Here is a 22050-nt window from a genome sequence, read left to right as displayed (position 1 = left end):
AGTGCAAGGAAATGGTTGCCCTGGATTTTTTGAAGCAAATCCCAGACAGCCTACTATTTTGTTTTGGTATGTAAATCTAAATAAGGACTCTCCTTAAATGTAATCCTAATGACATCATCAGATCCCCAAATTCCTTAATATAAATTACTTCAAATTATCACATATCCAATCAGATAGTCCTCCGAAAGGTCTTTCCTTTCATTTTTCCAGTTGGTTTAATCTGGAACTAAATAATGTTTCTGTTATGTGTTAAAATACCAGGTTTCCCATCTGTCTTTTTTTCTCTTAAAATCTTTTTGCTCCTGCTACTGTTGTGGATGATGTTAAAATTGGTCATGTGTCAGGGACTGTCCTATTCTTGGTTTTGCTGATGGCATCCCTGAGATGTCATTTGACTTGTTCCTCTATTCCGTATATTTCTTATAAATTGGTCGTCAGACTCATGTGGACTTTTCGGGTTGACTACCTCACAGGCGGCACTGTGCTCTCCACTGGGGGAAGACTGATGTCTGATTGTCCCTTTGCTGTCATGTTTGGCAGACTGTGATATCCTAAATTCTATCATTCCTTCTGCACTTACATAAGCCATAATATTTCGATAAAGAAAAATTTCCATCAGTTACGTTATTACCTTAAAGTATAGTTCATATAGGAGAGGCAGGATACGTGCTTGATTTTTTCCCCTTTCCTTAACCAGTTTTCAAAATAATGAGTCTGACCCCTAGGAACTTCTAAAGGCAATGAGGCTTTATTTTTATTTTATTTTATTTTGTACTATTATAAATTTAATATAAACATGTTGGGTGTGTTTCACGATGGGATATTTATAGGTTTTTCAGGGTCTGGTATAAGATGAGTCCCTCAGTGCAGACAGGCGGATTAAATTGGGCAACTTAGTCATGTAATGGTTGAGGATTGCTGGACACGGCAAGGGGAGGGTTTGAAGTGAGTCTTAAAGGGTACAGTCTGTGATAAGTGAGTTGGCTGATCTCTGGGTCAGAGTGGGAGCTGTTATTCTGATGAGAACTAGTTGGGTAGTTGGTCCATTGCTCCAGTAAATGGATTTTTAGGAAATCCCTAAAACAAATGAAAAAGATATTTGAAATATGTATTTGGCATGAGATTTGCCCATGCAATCTGAGGTTACTTACTTCTTCCAACGTTAGGATTTATCAGCATCAGGTCTTCAAATATGTCCTCCTCTCCATTTTTATACGGCTCCTTTTCCGCTCTAGCTCTATCTTTCATATTCATTAGGGAATCTAAAATAAGCTGCCCTATTTCCTTTTTTTAACCTTTTCCCGCTGCCGCTGGAGAGTTGCTGAAACTGTTCTTCTAAACACTAATGCCTCTTCAGCTGTATCTGTGCTACTGTATTTATCCCACGTTGTTAATAAATAGCATCAATGAACATTCATTCCAATTTTTGTATTTTTCATGCTTAATATTTCTCTTGGTTCTAGTTGCATGATATTTTTCCTGATTCGTGCTGCTCTTGTCATCCCTCTCAGCAGCGTTGGCAAGGAACCACCTTAAAAGTGCCTGCTTGCGTGCCTGGGTTCAACTCGTAGACCCACAGCTTGCTAGCATGCTTTCTAGCACGTCCCAGCACTGCTTTCCTGTGCCTTGGTTTCCCTCATTGTTTCGCAGATCACAATGATTTCTGCCTAGTTGATTATTTAACAACGCTTGTGAAGCCGTCAGAAGAGAAGCCGGCGCCGGGTAAGTGCTACTACCCGTTAGCTGCGTACAGCGCAGCACCCCACCGTCCCCGCCGGTGGGGAAGGATTTGCGGAGACTTTCTCCTTCTCGCTCTCTGCAGGGGCAGACCCGTTAATTAGGATCGTGGCGGGGCCCGGGTCTGCGCTTTTCGGGGAGACGGGCATCCCGGGAGCCGCCACCGCGCGGGTGGTTGAGGCCGAAGGCCCTAGAAAAAGGCGGCACTCCCGCGCGCAGGTGCCTGACCTGGGCGGGCCCGGAGCCGCTCAGGTGGAGCCAAGGGCCAACCAAGTTCGTGGCTCTGGGAGGCGGCCGCCGGGCGGCGCTGCGCCCCTTCCGGCCGCTGAGCCTCCAGGTCCCGCGCTCCCCGCTGCGGGCGCCGCGTCGGCTCCCAGTCCGCGGCCCGGCCCCGGAGCGCAGGATGCAGTGCCCCGGCGCCCCGCACCTGGTGAGCGACAGGGCCCGGGAGGGAAAGAGGCCCCGCGGGAAGGCTAGGGGTCCTGGGAGAAGGTTCGGGCGACCTCCCAGCACGCTTCCGCCTTCCCCAGTCCTCGCGGATAAAGCCCCCGCCCCGGCGCCGCTGAGTCCCGGGGACACCTGGTGGGGGGACGTAGGACCCCACTCGGGTGCTGGGGCGGAGGCGAGGGAGAGGCTGGCTGCGGAGCGCAAAGTTGGGGCCGCCTGCAGGTGCCCCTCCAGGTAAGGACTTGGCGACTGGGGACTTCACGTCCGCCCCGCACAGGTGTTTCAGAGCCTCCGTTGAAAGCTTCAAGAGGCCACGTTTAAAAAAGAAAAGAAAGAAAAGTTACTTTGAATAATCTTCAGTACGTTTGGATTCAGGTTGGGACCCATATGATTATTTATCCTCTTTTTCTCAAGTTCCTCTCCCTTCCCCCCTTTTTCCCGCCGTCTGGAAGGCTTCTGCAGAGAGAACCCCCAGGCCAAGAGAGTGGAGACCTCAGCTTTATCGGAAGTGCACAGATACGACATGGCTATTGCTGTTCTTTCTCTTTTGGACTGGTTTGGTAAGTATGGGTGCCTAGTAGGGAAGAGGCCACAGTGTGTGCCCTGAAATGACTGTGCCCAAATGGAAATCGACCTCCTAGTGCCTTCCCCGGGCGGGGGCGGGGAAGCCTAGGGCTCCAGGTGGTACCAGGTTAACGTCTGTGCTGCAATGAGAGACACCTGCCATTACCGCAGAACAAACATCAATCCCGGGGAATTCCCAACAGGTGACTGGCCGAATTGGAGAGGCTGTGTTATTGGTGCAGGCCACGTTCTAATGGAAGGATCCATTAGGAAATGAGAACCATCTTTCAGGATTGTTATTTAATATGCCAGTGTGTGGTCCCTTATTATCTGAGCTCACTGGATGGAAGTTCTCTTACCGTCTCAGCCCCCCAAATAAAATATTCATCAACTGTTTACCATTCTTATAATACAGGAAAATTCGGGGTGAGCTTAGAAGTAAATTGCTCTCACTTTATCTGAGCATAAGACACGCACGCTCAGTATGTTGTGTTTAGCAGCTGACAGGGAAGCAAGCCTTTGATCTAAACTCTCTAGTTAGGTAGGTAATGATTTTTTTCCCATTCTAGTTTCCAGTTATATAGGATTGCTGGTAGACCTTGTCCGGCTGTGCCATTTTAGTCCTGGGAGAGTCTCTTGGCAGCTAAATCTTGATGCTTTGATACTTATTTTAGAGTTGTAGGTAACAGCAGAAGGAGCCCCACTCGGCTTCTTGAAAGATCAGGTTCATGAGAAGATCCATTCTAGATTGGGGCATGCTATTTGCTGCGCGGTTAATGATTAATTTATAAAGCAGCATAACAGCTACCCGATAGTAATTACCTTTGCGGCAAAGATTTCAGTCTGAATAGGCCCTGAAATACCATGTTTGTTCCTCTTTCCAAGTTCCTCTTTCTTTCGAAAGGCATTTATTCATTTGTTGACTTTACCTCGTGGTTTCTCATGACAGACATGGTTACAGGCGCCGTGGAAGGTTGGGTCTTACAGGTGCCAGTGAGTGTTGTGTGTTGTCCTGTCACGGCCCTCTGAGCCCTCCTCTGGGAGCCAAGAGCGTGTACCTGCACCACCACCCCCCCCCCCAGCATCCCCGCAGATGGCCCTGGGTCTACGGGCCGGCTCTCGTGCAAATGCAGTGGGCAGCTGTCCTGCAGGCGCTGGGCAGCCCTGACCTCAGGCCGTTCGTGGGATTCGGTGATCTTCCCTGGCCCCGCCAGGGTTCATACCTAGTGCACTGCCGAACTCTCAGCCCAACAGCCGCCTGGGGAAGGGTTTGTAGATGGCCCATCCCAGCCTGAAGAATGATGAACCATGTAAGAGGTGGCACAGAGCTGGAAACTGCTTTCCAATTACGTGTCCTTTGCAGAATAAATTTGAAGTCTTCAGTATGCCCGCATTCTCTCTACTGTATGGCATTTGGATAATAATGAGAGTGCTTCCAGCTGACTGGCCTTTCATTATCTTCTGCAAGGTTTTTTAACTGCGGATACTTAGGGCAAGGCGTGTTTTTCTGCCTCCGCTGTTCAGATTCCTGGTCTTCCGACGTCCTGACTGGTAACGGGGCACATGCTAGCCCGAGGTTATGGATGGTGCTGCCCCGAGTTGGGGTTGGACAAAGGAGGTTTAGGGTGAGGGGCCAGAACGAGAGGCAAGTGCAGTCTACCACAAAGATAAAGGGTGCCAGCCTTTGTTTATATTTGCATAAGACACAGAACAGAATGCCTCAAATTCTGGACCATGTCTGCCTCTACTTTACCTCTGCAGTGTCCTCCCCCACCTGCCCTCTCCCGTTTCTTTTAAAGACTTCATTTTCTGGATCTCCCCTGCCGCCGTGGACAGTGACCTCCTTGGTAGCCTCACCATACCTGGTATCCGCTCCTACTGTATCATCCACCATACGGAATTGTAATTGTGTTGGACATTAGAGCAGAGTTTGATGGTTTAAAGTAGTGAAGTATGGCAGGGACTCCTGGTGAACCACATCCCTCGCACCCTAAAACCAAACAAAACTCTCTCCTCCCACCAGCTTCCCAAGGGAGATACTAACATAAAGAATGCTGACAAAAGGCAAATACCCCTTCCTCGTTAGCTCTCTGGGGAGCCAGGCAGCAGCCCAGCTTCCCTTTCCTCCAAGTCCAGACCCAGTCGGGATCTTCCCACACTCCAAGCAGAGCGGGCAGGAGAAGCAGCCTGGGGCTGGGTCCGCTGTCGCCCCCCCCCCCAAGCACCGGGTGAGGGCGCTGTCCACCAGCAAAGGTGACACGCTTGGCCTGTCCCAAAATCTGACCTGGAGCTGAGTAAGTGCTGGGGAAGGGCCAGGACAGAGAGTCTGCTCATCTTCTGGGCTGAGTTCCTGGAAGGCAGGTACTCGGTTTTGTTCATCTTTATGTCCCCCCGTAACAGTCTCTGGCACACGCGGGGCACTTCAAGGCTGTTTTGATTTCTAAATTAGTGGTGAATGCAGAATATCTGCAACATATTTGACTTTGGGACAGCGTACCTTTGGAACATGGGGTGTCATTACATTTTATTGAGTGGTGTACCGTATCCTCACTCCTGGAACCGTCATGTCAGGACTAATTGTTAAATGGTATTGTATGCATTGTAAACCAGGGAACTTACCACAGTAGGGTTGCATTCTGGGAAGATTGACGATCTTAGTGGCGGGCCCGTCCGTGCATACAGTGCAACAGTCCTCTGAGCTGAAATTTCAGATATTCCGTATTCATGATGAAATTGGATATAAGTGACTATAGGTTGCAAGATGTTGTTTTCCAGAATTCCTGAGATTCTGTTTTGTTTGTTTTTGAAGATGAGCAGGGGGAAGGGCAGAGGGAGAGGCAGAAGCAGGCTCCCCACTGTGCAGGGCCCTGGGATGATGACCTGAGCTGAAGGCAGATGCTTAACCCACTGAGCCACCCAGGTGCCCCCAGAATTCCTGAGATTTTTTATTTTGGTACACATCGACTGTGTTGCCTCTGCCCCTGAGGGTCCCAGTCCCCGAAATATAAGACACAAAAAAAGAGAGAAAGGGAAGGAAGAAGGGAAGGCAGGAACGAAGGAAGGAAAGTCAGGGGAAACGGGAAGGGAAGAGGAAGGAGAGAGGGATGGAAGGAAGCTCCAGGAAGGAAGTAGCAGAGCCCCCTGGGCGCCCTTAGATAAAGCAAGACCTGGGGGGGGGGGGCGTTGGGGGAGGGATTTGAGTTGCCCTGGTGAAGTGAGGCCCAGAAGAAAAAATGACAAACCCTTGGAAAAGAGGGTAAGAAGTACCTGGAGGTAAGAACACGGACAGAAATCTGTTAGCCTTTAAGAATGTTCTCCCTACCTGCCCTGTTAAAACCAGTGTGAGGGACAGCGTGCTGACTGATTGACGTTACTGACGATGTCGCTGAAGGAGAGCCTACGGTGATGCCGGGGAGATGTGCTTTCTACCCAGCTCCACTTTGTACCAACACCCTCAGGGATGCGGGGGGTGGGGGGGTGGCGAGTCTTCAGCCCACTGGCCAGGCTCTCACGTGCCGCTTGGGTTTTGCCAGATGTTCATCGCGGGCTACTCGGTGGCAGCGGGAGCCACAGGAAGACTTCTGTTTGGTTACGACAGCTTCGGCAACGTGTGTGGCAAGAAGAACTCCCCAGTGGAAGGGGCCCCTCTTTCAGGGCAGGACATGACCCAAAAAAAGTAAGTGTTCAAGTAAGTCCCCATCCTCGAGGGGCTGTACAATATTTCAGAACCGTGTCGATGAGCCATTTTGCACCTAGAGACTGTTTCTCCATTTAACTATCAGCCCTTCTCATCAAAAGGGAGGTGTGTGTGTGGTAGTAAAGACACAGGGTTTAGCATCAGCCAGTCCTAAGTTCAAATTCAGCCTGTGTTATTTTTCAGCTGTGTGGCCTTGGGCAGAGTACTTAACCTCTCTGAGCCAAGTTTTCATCTTTTCGACTGGCTATTATACCCACTGCACGGGTTGTTTTAAGGATCCGCTGAGATGCTGCATGAGCGAAGGCTTAATGAACGTTAGCTGCTGCCGTCGTTCTCCATAATGTCTCGGAATCAGGTTGCTGATTGTGTGTTACCAGTTGCACGCCACCCACAGTATTTTGTCTCAGTGGAAATACCTGAATGCCAACTGAGACTTCTGGGGACCTGTGTCACACTCCCTCCCCAGTCCACACTCTCAACTAGGCACCGTGGTGTCACCACCCCCTCCAACTCCAACACAGAAACAGAAAGGGGAGAAGAGAGACAGAAGTCCCCTGAGAGGCAAAAATCCTTGGCCATGGTTTTTCTAAGAGGAGGACTGCCTTGTAATAATTTTGAGACTTGATGATCAAAAGCATCTCCCAGGAGAGAACATTTACAGATCTAAGTAGGTCCTGAATATAAATTTGAAGTCACCAAATACGGATCTCAGACGAGGCCTCTTCCACCCCCGCACGTTGCTCCCAGGAGGCGGGCTTTGCCCCGCGGCGTGGACCTCCTGCAGGCGTCTCCTCCTGCGTCTGTGGCTTGCTCACAAAAAGGAAGGACGAAGACGCTGCCCGGATGTACCCATGCGTGTGACAAACGGTCGTTCCTCTTGGAATTGTGACATGTATGTCTTATTCTCAGTAGCCAACAGGTGGAAGCGACCAGGTGTCCCACGAGCGGGTGAATGGATAAACCCAATGTTGTGTATCTATAATGGGATATTGTTCAGCCTTAAAAAGGAAGGAAGTTCTGACACAGGCTACGACATGAGTAAATCTTGAGGATAGTAATGCTAAGTGAAATAAGTCATTTGCAAAAAGAAAAATATTTTATGATTTCACTCTCTGAGGTGCCCAGAGTCGTCACATTCCCAGAGACAGCAGGTGGTGCTTGCCAGGGGCAGGGGAGTTACTGCTTGAAGTCCAGAGTTTGGGTTTTGCAAGGTGAAAAGCGTTCGGTGGGTGGGTGGGTGGTGGTGACAGTCGCGCCGCAGGGGCAATGTACTTAATGCCACTGGCTCTACACCTACAATGGTTAAGATGGTAAAATTTTATGAGCATTTTACCACAATTTTAAAAAATTAAATCAAGTATGTGTTTATTATACGTCCAGGAGATCTGTTCCCCATCTCCTATTAGGCCACCTCCTTCTCTCCCAGCCTCCTGCTAGCACCCCCTCTCCAGGTCCCTCCCCTAGAGGCCCGCCTGTCTAGCAGCCTCCTGGGCTCTTGTGGCTTCCCCGGATCTCCGCAGCCTGGAGAGGTGTGGGGCGTGGTCTGGGAGCTACTACTGCTCGCGTGGCTCCTGGCCCCGTGAAGGGCCACAACCAGCTGGGTTCTCATGCCCCATCTATCCAGCGGCGGAACAGCTGGTGTGGGAAGGGTCTCATGAGTTTCCTAGCTCTCAACCTGGGAAGCAGGGGTGGGGGCGGGGGGAGGCAGGCTATTAGTACACAGCCTCAGCTCTCCCCCTTCCGCTTCTCCCTTCCCCAAGTTCAGCTGTTCTCTGAAGTATAGTTGAACACTCAGGTGCAAATACATCTTCCGTGGACTTCGTTGAGTAGTTTATGCACTGGCCTGATCTAGTACCCCCGGCAGTTTAATCAGACCCTTCGCCTCCTCAGTGACTTCCTCGGATCACCCCTTAATGTTCTCTCCCGGGAGAGACATTTGAGCATGGTTCCTACCCTGCCCATCTCACAGATGACCCCTGGTAGGCAAATACATGGTGCATTACGCCGAGGCATTTGCTTATAAATGTTTACCTTTATTATTCCCACATATGATAACGTGGATTTTTTTTAAGGCCCATAATTAAACTCGACGAGAGGAAATGCTCTGAGACAGTCTTCTGTTTCATCTGTTTCGTAGACACGTGTTCTTTATGAATTCCTGCAACCTGGAAGTCAAGGACGTGAGGCTCAGCTCTGCCGTCCTCTGTGTGTCCAGCTGTCCCGAAGAGCAGCTCGATACCCTGGAGGAGCTCCAGCTCTTCGCAGACAACAACGGTAGGCACCGAGGGATGGGGGCTCGCTCTTCCCCCCCTCAGGCGGGGAGCCACAGTGGGGTAACCACCGTGGGGTACCCGGGGCAGACCCAGATGAGACCGCTTACCCCGACACTGCCTTCTCCGCAAAGCTGGAAATTGTCCTGCTTGTGGCGGCCTCTTCTTGCACAGACAAAGCCTTAAATGTTTTCTCCTGGGCTTGTGTACTTTCATTCAGGCTTATCTGGAATTCATCTGAAACCCTAGCTGTTCTCTGCTCACTGCCAGGGAGTGGTCTTCCGTATGGAGCGTAGCGTAGACTGACATGCAGGGCCCAAAGGCAGGGTCAGACAGAGGTCAGAGAGCTCTGTGCACACGGGCACATCCAGTGCCAGAGAGGGGCTGCAGGCTCTGGGCTGAAGTGCCAGCAAGTATGTTCTTTCATTAAAATGCTGGGGCGGTGGATCCTTGCACTAGTCATTAATGTAACTGAAGGACCTGGCTCTGAGCCCACTCTCGAGATTTTCATTATAAGGATTAAACAAGCAGAGGAAAGTAAAAGAAATTCGAGGCAACCCACTGCAAAATTTATCTGCCTGTGAAATGGTGTGCCAGATTTTGAAAAAATTATTTGCAAGGCTGGGTTAAAAATATTGAGCCCAGGCAATAAATCATCTTCAGAAACCTTCAGATGACAGTTGTAGCAATCATGTAACTTTAATTTTGATTTGAGATTTAGCGGGGAGAGGGAGAGAGAGAGAACCTAATCTGACTTCAAATTGTATGATTGTATGCTTATTCTTTCTGCGTTTAGGTCACCTGTAGACCTGTTTTCTAAATCTGAGTGATTTATTCCCTTTCCTTCCTGGTTTGGTAAAAGGACTATGGTTTTCTTACTGGCTCCCCTCCAAAGCTGAGCACAGTGTAGAAAAAATGCTACAATGTGTGTGTCTTCTGCTTCCAGGGTCCTTCCTGTGCGTTTATAGTTTGAATTCCATCAACTACACCCAGGATCCAAAGGCAGACTCACTGTGCCCCAGGCTACCAGTTCCTCCAAGGTAAGAAGCCTCCATGTTTTTTCCTTATGCACCAACAAAAGTCATGGGGTATTCGATGTGTGTCTGTTGCTCTTGTGGGCTTTGTCAGAAGCACAAAGGTGATATCCAGTAGAGCCCCACCGTCTAGAAAAGGCCAGGGATAAACAAGGACGGCCTCCCTGCACCATATATAATGGACGATGGATTCGGAACCAGGCCACAGGAGGAGAAAGTCAAAAATGAAGATACACACTGTCGTAAAAAGACAACACTAGAGCCAGCAGAATACGTGAATTATTACCAATTGAGTGGTTTTATAAAGTAGTTGGTATGTATTTTTTCTCCTCCAACTATTTATCACAAGGTGGAAATGGTTTACTTTTGCTCTTTTATTACAACAAGACGGTTAGTTTTTATAGCTGTAGATTTCTCCAGAAGGCCAAGCAGCCGCCACTTCCATCTTCCCAATGAGAACTGAAAATGGGTCCTTCTAGAGGATTCTACTTGTTCCTATCAGCTAGTGTAGTGCCTGGCACACAGAAGCACCACAAAGTCTGTAGAATAAAGCCATGATTATGAAGCAGGGATGTGTGGCCATGGTACGTGGCTCCCATTTGAGCCATTGAGAAGGTAGCGGGGAAAATGCAGTTACTACTCACAGCCACTGTCAGGATGCTGAGATGTTCTGAAGGAGGACTTGGGTTTATTTCGCATTACCATTCTTTCAAAAGTTGTCAGTATGTTTGCAATGAAGGAGACCTCTGTGCAGAATCCCTGAGAAGTAATGATAATTTAAGTAGAACAAGGTATTATGCCAACTGTCCAGCACGGTGTTGATCAAACAGCAAGAAATTATTCTATCAGCCACCCCGTCCTGTGGACCCACACCTTTATACATGCTTAGGAGTATAAAACAAATAGCACTCTCACACAACAAGCTTTCCCCTTGCTGCGTATGATTCTTACTAATAGTTCCAACTCCATTTCACTTTTTTAAGACAGTAGTTTGTTTCATAATCGAATGGGTTGCAAGTACAGCTTGAAAAATGCTGATCTAGCCGGTGCTTAAAACACAACACTCGGTAGATTTTAGCTCCACAGGAGGAAAAATCTAGTTAAGCGTTCTCCTGGCATTCTTTTCTAAAATAAATACTTTGTGTTACAAGTAACTGAAAGAGGAGAGAATTATTTGCGGAGGAGAGTACCCATTGTGTATTTCTATGTCTTATTTTAGAAATTCTGAGTCTCGTCAGATGTCATTAACGTGCTTCAAGGAAACATAAGGAATGCCAAAAACATAAACTGCAGTGTTGTAGTGAATTAAGTTATTTAACACTTGGAGAGAAGGGTTTTTTGTTTGTCCGTTTGTTTTAACCTTCTGCCCTTTGGCTGGCTTCCTGTCCCCTCTCCCCCAGACCCTGGCTACTACCATTCACTGTCTGCTTCTGTGAAATTGACTGTTTCAGATTCCACATATCAGTGAGGCCATACGGTATTTGTCTTTTGAGAAGGACTTTGTTAAGGAACACAGTTTGTAACTGTGCCTGCAGAGGGAATTGAAAGAGAATGGAATTTTTTCAGGTTACAGCTTAACCAGAGGTGGATAAATTCTTATTATAAATGGAATGGCAGCTGTAATTCCATGGGAAGCTTGTATCTTGATGATGTCGATGATAATGGTGAACATTTATTGAGGTTTTGATAGTTGCCAGGTACTTTTTGAAGATCTTGACATGTATTGATTCATCCGGACCTCACAAAACCACTGTGCTATAGGCATTGTTTTCATCCCTAGTAAAGCCTGGTGCACGGACGGGGTGAGGCGGCCCAAGCAGCAAGTGCGAGAGCTGGCATGCCAACCCAAACAGTGTCCACATTCGTTTCTGTAATCCAAAGCCAATAGTCAAGGCTGCATTGGTTGTATTTTGCCTGGCAAATGGCCTCCTTGGGCTCACACCAAGGTGGGGGTGGGGGAAGCCCCATAGCCTGTGTCCTAGGGTCCCCGTTTTTCTGCCTGTCACGCCTGTCCTGGGCCTTTCACCCCCGAAATGCAGACCTTTTCATGGAAAGACAAACCTGTTGATTGACTTTTCTTGGACAGAGTTAGGGAGAGAGAAATAGCCTTGAGAGCTCCATTTCCTTTCCCTACACAAGCAAGAGTTTGTTTTAAGATGGAAATTATCATATTTATCATAAAAGAGCAGTGCCAAGAGTAAAAGCTTGAAATCATGAGAAGTGTGGCCATAGGGCCAAAGAACGTTTTCTAAATACCTCTGTTGACTAAACCAATTGTTTCTTCTTCCTCTGTCGATCACGTGAGGTGTAACATACCCTTTTAGAGCAGTGGGTGAATATCAAGAAGGTTTGTGTCCCAAGGTATGAGTTTTTAAGAGCAGTGAAAAAATAGTGCAGAAGATAACAAGCAAGCATATCTTTTTCCCTTGGAGTTTAACATAATATTGTATTTTGAGCCCCCTGTGTATTTAAAATCTAAAAGGCTTGTGTTTTTCCATCCGGTAAGTTCTAGTCCTAGCCTCCCACGTGGGTGCCCATGCATGTCACTGCATTGTTTGATCAGAGAGGAATTCCAGCAGGGCCATCTAAATATGCAGTCAGCTCTTTGAATTACTTCCTGCAAATTTGAGTGGCTTTGCTGGTGGGGAGAGGAAAAGCAGAAGTGGGGAAGAAACCACAATCTGTGGCCCAAAGTCATATCCCCTCCCCAACTAATGAAGTGCTCAGCGGGCAACTGGTCAACCACACACCAGGGGTGACCCACATTTGACATGCTTCTCTGTGTCACCCTCAGGGCTGAGATGGGCCATTCTTTACCAGCACACGTTATAAAATGCCTGAAAAGCACCAACTTAACAAACAATGTTGACAGAATTAAGGTCTTACAGAAAATTGTGTTTGGGGAAAAACAAAATGACATTAAATTTACATCTGACCTTATTTTTCAGAAATACTAACTGAAAGCTCAGAAAACATTTGCTCTAGCAACTATTCAGATTCATTGGTGTTAAGACTGTTTTTGTATTAGAAAAGAAAAAGAAATTAGAGGTTTAAAACTCCTAGAGAGGGCGGTAAAAATTACTGCTCTCAGGTAGTAAGAAAGTTAACTGAAAAACTACAAATGATAAGAGAACTTACATAGGTGGCAGGAAACACAATATACTGAAATCTGGGGGCGCCTGGGTGGCACAGCGGTTAAGTGTCTGCCTTCGGCTCAGGGCGTGATCCCGGCGTTATGGGATCGAGCCCCACATCAGGCTCCTCCGCTGAGAGCCTGCTTCTTCCTCTCCCACTCCCCCTGCTTGTGTTCCCGCTCTCGCTGGCTGTCTCTATCTCTGTCAAATAAATAAATAAAAATCTTTAAAAAAAAAATACTGAAATCTGCAGCATTCATTTATTTTTAAAAAGACAGCTTTTACAACAGTGAGAAAAAATACAAAAATGAACTAGGTACTTTAGTGCCTAGAGACAAATTTAATAAGAAATGTACAAGAACCATAAAAGAACAGTGTAATATGTTCCTGAACTACAAGGAAAAGTTAAACAAGTGGAAAGACAGTGTCGTTGACAGTATGGCCATACTGAGACTCTAAAGATCTCATTTCTCCCTAAATTGAGCTATGCATTTATCATGATCGCAAATAAAACAAATCACAGAATTTTTTTTCACTAACTAGATAAGCAGATTTTAAAATTTATAAGGAAATTTTAAAAAGCTCCCCCCAAAAAATCTGAGAAAAACAACAGAGACTAGCCCTTTCAGTTTTTAAAACATATTATATTATAAAGTTTAATTAAAATACTGTAATGAACGAACATGAGTTTGCTCCCTGGTGAGTCACAGACAGAAACTGCACCAGGTGACTTGTCGCCCAAAGGAAATTTTATTTGCCGCAAATAAGGAGGTCATGAGGAGTAACTTCCAAAGCCCTGCCTCCCGGAGCAAGGGTGGATGGGTTCCTTTTATTTGCAGTTAGGATGAATATTTTGACAGGGAAGCCCTGTCACGGTATGTAGAGGCGGGCATCAGGTCGCATATGTGTCTTGAGGAAATACGCCGGTACACACACTGTATGTTTTGGAAGTGAGGTTCGTGCTGCTCTTTGCGTGGAGATTTCAGTACTAGGTGAGGTAAAGGTAGCTGTGGGCCACTCCGTGGGTCACTCCATGGTCCATCTGCACAGCTGTGAGGTGGAGTTAAGCTCAAACTGGTCTGGGTGACCAGAGTCAGGGCGGGTCATTATTGCTTGAGGGGCAGTTTTGGTTTCCAGAGGATGCTATGCCCCTCGGGTCTTTTGCCTAAATTAAGAGATAAGCGGGAAAGAAGAGTTTAGGGGAAAATGTGGGACAAGGGTCATTGGGTACAAGCAGGCTAGCAACAAAGGTCACGTCTTGGGGTCTAGCTGGTGACAGTACTAGTTCACGTGTAGAAAGATCAATAGAAGATACTGGATAATCCAGGAATAGACCCAAATGTTTTCAGAAATTTAGTACATGACATGGGGCGCCTGGGTGGCACAGCGGTTAAGCGTCTGCCTTCGGCTCAGGGCGTGATCCCGGCGTTATGGGATCGAGCCCCACATCAGGCTCCTCCGCTATAAGCCTGCTTCTTCCTCTCCCACTCCCCCTGCTTGTGTTCCCTCTCTCGCTGGCTGTCTCTATCTCTGTCGAATAAATAAATAAAAAATCTTAAAAAAAAAAATTTAGTACATGACAAAAGTGGCATCTCGAATCAGTGACAAAATGACAGTCCACTGAACAAGTAGTGTTGGGGCAACTGGACAGGCATCCAGGGGAAAAGCTGGGTCTATGCCTCATGCCTTAAATGAATAAATTCCAAATGGATTAAAGATTTTATTTTGTTTTTTTTTAATTAATTTGTTTTTTAGAGGGAGGAAGGGCAGAGGGAGAGGGAGAGAATCTCAAACAAGCCACACCCAGCGGAGCCCAACACAGGGCTCGATCCCACAACCCTGAGATCATGACCTGAGCCGAAATCAGGACTCAGATGCATGCACGACTGACTGAGCCGCCTAGACGCCCCAAATGGATTAAAGATTTTAATGTAGAAAGTGAAACTAGAAAATACTAGAAGCCAAGGGAGCATTCTTCTATAACCTGAAAGTAAGGAAGACTTCTATCTATGACTTAAAACTCAGAAGACATAAAATAAAAAACAGGTAAATTTAGCCACATTAAAAAGAAGCATTTCTGCCTGACAAAACACAAGAAGCAAAATTAATAGGCAAATAAGTTGCAATTCATATAAAGGGATTAGTTTCTCTAACTTATAAAATATCTTGCTAATCCAACTTTTGAAAGACCAGTAATATCTCGGTATGAAAATGAGATTAAAATATGAACAGACGCTTCAAAGAACAAGCACAGTGTTGTTCATATTGAAAGAGGTTGGACTTCCCTTATGATAGGGCAAATTCTAGGTAAGAATCTAATGTTTTCCCACTTCTGATGGTTAGATGACAGCATCTAAAGTTGAATAATGTCCTCTACTGGCAAAGGTGTAGGGAAACTGACCCTTTCATACATTCGTGAGGCAGGATCTAAGGAGGGCAATGCATCAGGATTCACTAGTGATGAATGTATATACCCTTAAATCAAGCTTCTCTGCTTCTAGAAATTCATTTTTTTAAAGCTTATTTATTTAATCTCTACACTCAACGGGAGGCTGAAACTCACGACCCTGAGATCTAGAGTCACATGCTCTTCCAACTGAGCCAGCCAGGCACCTCTCCACCTCCAGAAATTTAATCTATGGGTACATTTGTACTGCTCTGAAATGACATTTGTGCAGAATTATTCACTGCAGTGTTCATAATAGCAGAAGAGTGAAAACCATCTACGCGGCTGTCAGTAGTGGGGCTGCTTACGTAAAGTAACACTATTTAGCTGTCTGTTTGGTAAAAGACGAGCAAGCTAGGAATAGCTGAGAATGTTCTCAGTCTGAGAAAGAGCATCTATGAGAAATCTGCAATTAATGTTACACTTAACGGTAAACTATTGAATATTTTCCCCTCCAAGTTGAGAGGGGAAAGCAGGGATGTCTGCTCTGACCACTAACATGCAGCAATGTAATAGAGGTCCTAGGAATTGCAAAGGAGAGGAAGGAAAAGAAATACAAAAGTGCAATCATCTTTATTTGCAGATGACCTGATTGCTTATATAGAAAATCCAAAGGAGTCTACGAAGTAGCTACTAAGTGAATTTAGCAAAATTTTGAGATATGAGGTCAACTTGTGTTTCTATACATTGCAACAAGGGTAATCATTGTTAAAGTCCATCTTTAGCAACATCAAATATTATAGAATAACTAGGAATAAATTTAACAGAAGACATGGAAGATGTTGACTGAAAATTTTAAGACCTTTCTGAAATTATAGAACTCCAAAATAAGTGGAGAGATATACCTTATTCATGAATTGGAAGTTTTAATATTGTTAAGATGTCATTTCTCCCCAAATTGTCCTACAGATTCAGCATAGTGCCCCCAACATATTTTTTTTTAGATATTGACAAGTCATTATTAAAAAAAAAATACAGAAACACTAAAGACCGAGTCAGTCTCTCTCTCTCTCTCTCTCTCTCTCTCTCTCTCTCTCTCTCTCTCTCACACACACACACACACACACACAATTCTTGAAGAACAAAGTTAGCTCATACCACTGGATTTTATATAAAGTTGTGGTGATTAAGACAACGTGGTGTTAAGAAACAAAGTTCCAACGGAATACATTTGAAGGTCGAGTTGACTTTATTAAATGACTCACGAAATCAGACCGCGTCCATCCAGCAGGTGGAGGAGAGCTCTGCGAAGTTTAACGCAGGTTTTTATAGGAAGGAGGGCAGGATAGAAAGTTACCAGCAAAAGGGAGGGCTTGTTCCAGGCCAAGTGGCTTTCCCGGAGGGGGAGAGCAGGGGGTCTTATCATGCAGATTACCTCAGCCTTGTGGTGCTAATTGAAAAATTCCTAACTGCCTGGTTAAGACTATATTGGGGGGGGGGGTTGAAAAAGCAATGAGTTTGGAAACTTGGTCAAAGTGACACCATTTTGGGCCTGTGGTTTTCTTTTTAACAATTACCCCATTTTGATCAGACTCTCCGAGTAACTGAGAGACGTGATCAGAATGTAAGGCGTTAGTGCCAGGCTCAGCTACTGCTCTGACGTTCTTGCGGGTTTTGTTGTTCCGTTGGGCTGTATCCATAGGTCATGACATTTTCGCTTAACCTGTGTGATATTCACAGATCAGGTTTCAGACTTACATTAAGTGGGTCATTGTCATTGTTCCTTAGACATTCCAGTCTTAGGGAGATCATTTGCTTTGTGGACAGTGGCTACGATCCTGGATGTAAAGCTTTTGAGAGAATAGGGTGCCCCAGGGAGATTATTATGATTACTGTAAACAGGATAAATCCCAGTATTTGGGGTGCACTTTAGAGCCATACCCCCAAGACCCTGTAGAAGGAGTCACCTTTAAGCCAAGAGCTTCGTTCTGTGATTCTATGTAATTGAGGTTCAATTTCCCCAGAAGGTGTTAATCCAGGCACAGCCCCTGGTGTTGGCCACAGCAGACACACCTCCTTGCTCAGGTACAAGAGAACCAAGGACTGTTCTGATATCAAGGACAACTTTGGCTAGAGAGTCTAAGGAAATGTGTTGGGCTGCTATTGTTTTAACAGCAGATTTTGCAGTAATTTTGTGAATTAAGGAAAAGTTTTCAATCATAGCCTCATTTACATTTACCCCTAACCAGGGAAATCAGGATCTGCCAGGAGTGAATCCTGAATCCTGAAACCCTCCTTGGTAGGTCAATGTAAATTAACTCAAAATGGAAATTAAGGGGAGTCAACCAGTCAAAAGTCTTGTTTTATTTACAGTTAGATTTTCTCCTAGCCTGAAATGAGAGGTTACCCCCACTTAGCAATGACCAGGGAGGTACGGATGAAGGTGTTATCTTTCCAGGCCAGCGCCCGAGTAAAGGAAAGGAAAAGAAGGAAGGGGGGTTTTCCGTTTACAGTACGAAGTCTGAATCTGGTGTCTCAAACAGAGGTCAGCTCCGTCTCCTCCTCCTCAATTCAATTTATCCAGTGTGTGCGCAGGACCAATGTCAGGTGGAGCCTTTGTTAGCTGTGAGATGTGTCCTCAAGGCTCTGTGTCTTTTAGTCTCACAGCTGTGTCAGTGGTCAGGAGCACTTGGTGAGTCCCTTCCCACCGGCTCAAGAGCTGTTTTTTAACAATGATGTTTCCAAAACACCCAGTCACCAGGTGCCAGACTGGGACCAACAGGAGCCTCTGCACTTGGGGGTCAGGGAAAGCATGTGTAACCTGTTGATGGTAGGCTTTAGCGTAAGGCTTTAAAGACTTGCGGTAGCTGGTCATACTAGCACGAGACAGGAGCAGTAGAAAGTTGTTTTCTGAGAGAATTCCACAACATTTGCAAAGTTTTGTTAAGGTTTGTATGATTTGCTCAGTGCAGTGGGTGCTTTGATCACTGGAGATCAGGGAAGATATACACCCAGTGGGAAACATATTTTCTAACAATTTCTTTGCTTTTGTGGGGACGTCAGCCTTACAGCAGGAAAAAGCTTCAGCCCATCTGGGAAACACACCTACAGTAGCAAGAATATACTGATAGCCCAGTCTTTAAAATTGCAAATTTATGAATACATTTCAAAAGTTCTAGAAGCATGTGCCTTTTGAAATTTTCCCATATAGCATTAACATATACAAATTTTTATTTGTATAAAATTTTATTTGTAACATATACAAATATTTTTTTAAAGATTTTATTTATTTGACAGAGGCAGCGAGAGAGGGAACTACAAATATCTTTTAATTTCTCTGTGATGAGAAGCTAAAAGTAGATAAACCTATATTTAGCGATTAATGTATTATTTGGTCTTATTTGGAAATGATCGAGGTATTTAATGAATTTAACTTAACTCATCATTTAACCCAACTCAGCAAAACTTTAAGGTTTTAGATTACAAAAAAGAAAAAATTTGAGAAAGCTACTTAAGTAGGCATAAATATTGCTGAAAAGCTCATTTATAAACGTCTATCTTGATTACTTCTATTTACTTGTCCTTAATTATGTTAGATTACCTACAAAAACTTCATTAAACATTAGGCCAAGTCAGGCATTAAGCTTTTTTTTTTTAAGATTATTTATTTATTTGACAGAGATAGAGACAGCCAGCGAGAGAGGGAACACAAGCAGGGGGAGTGGGAGAGGAAGAAGCAGGCTCATAGCGGAGGAGCCTGATGTGGGGCTCGATCCCATAACGCCGGGATCACGCCCTGAGCCAAAGGCAGACGCTTAACCGCTGTGCCACCCAGGTGCCCCTAAGCTATTTTTTTTGACAGATCTTACAAGCATTCACATGAATTTATTAGGCTAGTAAACTCAGGTAGAATAAAAGTTTTATATTGAATCTTGATGTCTGTTTTAATTAAACCATCAGTCTGAAATTTGCTTTCATATCAAATATTTTTCCAGATCACATGAACTTGAAAAACATTTGAGTGTCTAGTTTCTATCTTTCTGAGAGTTTTAGAATGGCCAAACCTAACAAGCATTTGCCTTCAAGCCATATAAATAGAGCTCTTTCACAGGTTAATTTCAGCAATACCGTCTGGGGGTATAAAATCCCATAGAACTACAACATATGCATGCATGCATTCAGCCACTCATCGCCAGCAACAAAACCCAAAGGTGGAGAGACCGGGGTGGAGAAACAGGAAGGGATTTCTTTCAGTGAGACCCACACCGGGTCGGCAGTGGATTAGGGTCCCAAAGTCGGTCTCCAAAGTGCTGAAAATACTTCCTGGTTTTATATAAGGAAAATGTAGGACAAAGGTCGTTGGGTCGGTGCAGGTGGTCAGTAAAGGTCAAGCCAGTCACTGTTTGGGGGTCAGTCACGTGGGGTCTTGCAGGCTCCTGGCAGTCCTTATTGCTTGAGGGGTAGTTTCATTCCCACGTGGCCTGTCTTGCCTGCAGGGTCTTTTGCCTGAGTTAAGAGATAAAGTGGAACGACCTTAATCTGTTAGAAAATACAGACTGACGTCAAGAGAGGAGGCAGTTGAAGTCCTGTTTCATTTGACACACATTCAGAGACACAGAAAACTTACACCTTCTAATTTAAAATGACCTGCCATGAAAAAGTTACAAAATTTACTAGCTATAGAAGTTGGATCTGAGGTTGTTTTTCCGGTAGATGGAGTAAGTTAAGCTGAACTGTCTAGGTGACTAATGCTTTTAAAAATATATTTGTAGGGTGCCTGGATGGCTCAGTCGGTTAAGCATCCACCATTGGCTGGGGGTATGACCCCGGGGATCCCCGGGGTCCTGGGATCAAGTCCCACTTCCGGCTTCTTGCTCAGCGGGGAGTCTGCTTCTCCCTCTGCCTGCCACTCCCCCCAGCTTGTTCTCTCTCTCTCTCTCTAATAAATAAAATCTTAAAGTATATATATACATTTGTGAAGAAGACACTGAAGAGAAGTTATTTGTCCTTGGCAAGTCAAGTTCCAAATGACCTTTTCATACCCCCTTTTTTCTTGATAAGAAAACGAGATGGGCTGCAAAAGCCCCCTGAGAACACCAGACAGAGCGCTGAACACGCACATTGTAAGCGCACAGGAAAAACCCACAAGCGCCTCTTAGTATGACTTCCGTCCCCTTAAAGCCAGAAGGTTTACACTTAGCAGCATTTTGAGATAAACGGGAGGTTTGGGGATTGGTAAGAAGGACTGGCCGTCTTTGAATTGTTTCTGGAACCGCACCTCTGGTCAAAACCAGGACAGATTGTAAAACCAGGACAGCCGAGTTCAACCCCACGGAGAACGGGGTTGCCACCTGACTGATCTCAAAGGACTGACACACCCATCCACCTGCGGGAGTAGCTTTCCTCGGGGTACCTTTAGCTTGGAGAAGAACTAAAAAAAAAAAAAAAAGTCTTCTCAGGCTCTGAATATCAGCTTTCAATTTGACCAAATTCCTGATTCTAGAGTTATTAAGTCCATTCAGATACCTTGTCAGGTTCCAGCCAGGATAAACAGTGACTATTTGGGGCAGTATTAACCTTATAGACCCAAGTGGCATCCTGGAAGAGAGTTAGTAAAAGACAGCATCTTCACAAGCTCTAGAGTCCTTGTCAAAGATAGCGAGGAGAGGAAGGACAGCCTGCACGTGCCCAGACCCAAAGAAAGCCCAGCCTCGTTCTCAAGACCCAAAAGGAGACGATCGAGAAGGAAATAGTTATTCCCAGGACAGAAAGAATCAATAACCCATGGGTCTATACGTGGAAAGGAAGAGAAATGTGAATTTTTATGCCCCTACTCTCTGGGTTCAGAAGGTAATCTGTTTATAAGAAGTCTTGAGGCTCCTCCCGGGGCTTAGGAGATGCTTTAACTATGGCCCTTAGTTCGACCTTTGACCAAGGGCTGAGAGACACCTGGGCAGGGTTGCCAGTAGCCTGGAAGGGTCTTATTTCAAAAGGTCACTGTTAACAGTCTCAACAGAAAGGCGGTTGCATCGCTCAGTAGGCTCACTAGTGTGAGTGCTTGAATCAAGAAGGTGGGGAGCAGGGAGAGTTACGCAGTCTTAGAGACTAGCGTTAGGTTCCTCTCGTCTCTTTTCATTACCTTTTTGTAATGAATCTTCCAATGAAACTCTTTTGGAATTTGGAAACCGGTTGAAGGCTCCTGCACGCCAGTTAAAACAGGTACCCCATCCTGTTTCACTTGCTTTCAAGTGCACTTCTTAAATGAATGATCTCATCTGATTAGAATGTTCCCCATAATGGCCATTGCAATTCCATGTTATTTTTGGTAAAACTTTTTATCTCGCTGGACACCTGCAAGTTCCGGGACTGTGGTTCTTAGACATAAAATAAGCGGGAGCACAGCGCCGGAACATGGCACGCTCAGCCCTCTGGAGGCAAAGGATCCCATTAGGGCTTTGGGTTCCCCAAAGCCGAACTAAAACCTCCGAGGGACTTGCTGCTGGGTTGGGGATTGTGTTTTACTGCATGCCTCATTGCACACAAGTTTTCTTGAGGTTGGCAGGTGACCTAGTGTTCCGAGACTAAGCACCCTAAGGCAGGAGACTGAGTTAGATGGCAAGCGCTCTAACAGCTCTTAAGTGCCCCTCCCGTGCCCACCCAATTTTTGCAGTGTTTTGACCTCCAAGATCCCCACGGTCAGTGGCCTTTAGTGACATAAAACAAGACAAATGTGTATCTCAACAAACCAGCAGCCACCAAAACATGGCGCTGCGGACTGGCC

The 22050-nt window shown here is 45.7% G+C and overlaps 1 protein-coding gene across 3 annotated transcripts in view; it reads left to right on the top strand.

Annotated features, from left to right (window-relative positions):
- Positions 1 to 2058: 2058 nt before the first annotated feature.
- The window catches only part of SLC44A3 (solute carrier family 44 member 3), a 94553-nt gene continuing 74561 nt past the window's right edge, over positions 2059 to 22050 (top strand). Inside the window, exons 1-5 of one of the 3 annotated variants that reach the window (XM_048220433.2) lie at positions 2059 to 2167; positions 2637 to 2744; positions 6282 to 6424; positions 8583 to 8719; positions 9662 to 9755. In XM_048220433.2, coding sequence (XP_048076390.1) covers positions 2141 to 2167; positions 2637 to 2744; positions 6282 to 6424; positions 8583 to 8719; positions 9662 to 9755 — 509 coding nt within the window. In that variant the 5' untranslated portion in view covers positions 2059 to 2140. The remainder of the gene's footprint in view (positions 2168 to 2636; positions 2745 to 6281; positions 6425 to 8582; positions 8720 to 9661; positions 9756 to 22050) is intronic. The other 2 variants (XM_026497567.4, XM_026497565.4) reach the window with 2 other exon arrangements.

Source organism: Ursus arctos, unplaced genomic scaffold, assembly GCF_023065955.2.
Source record: "Ursus arctos isolate Adak ecotype North America unplaced genomic scaffold, UrsArc2.0 scaffold_12, whole genome shotgun sequence".
In the NCBI taxonomy this organism is placed as follows: Eukaryota; Metazoa; Chordata; class Mammalia; order Carnivora; family Ursidae; genus Ursus; species Ursus arctos.
The sequence above is the reverse complement of the archived record's forward strand: the minus strand, read 5'-3'. Positions and strand labels throughout refer to the sequence as shown.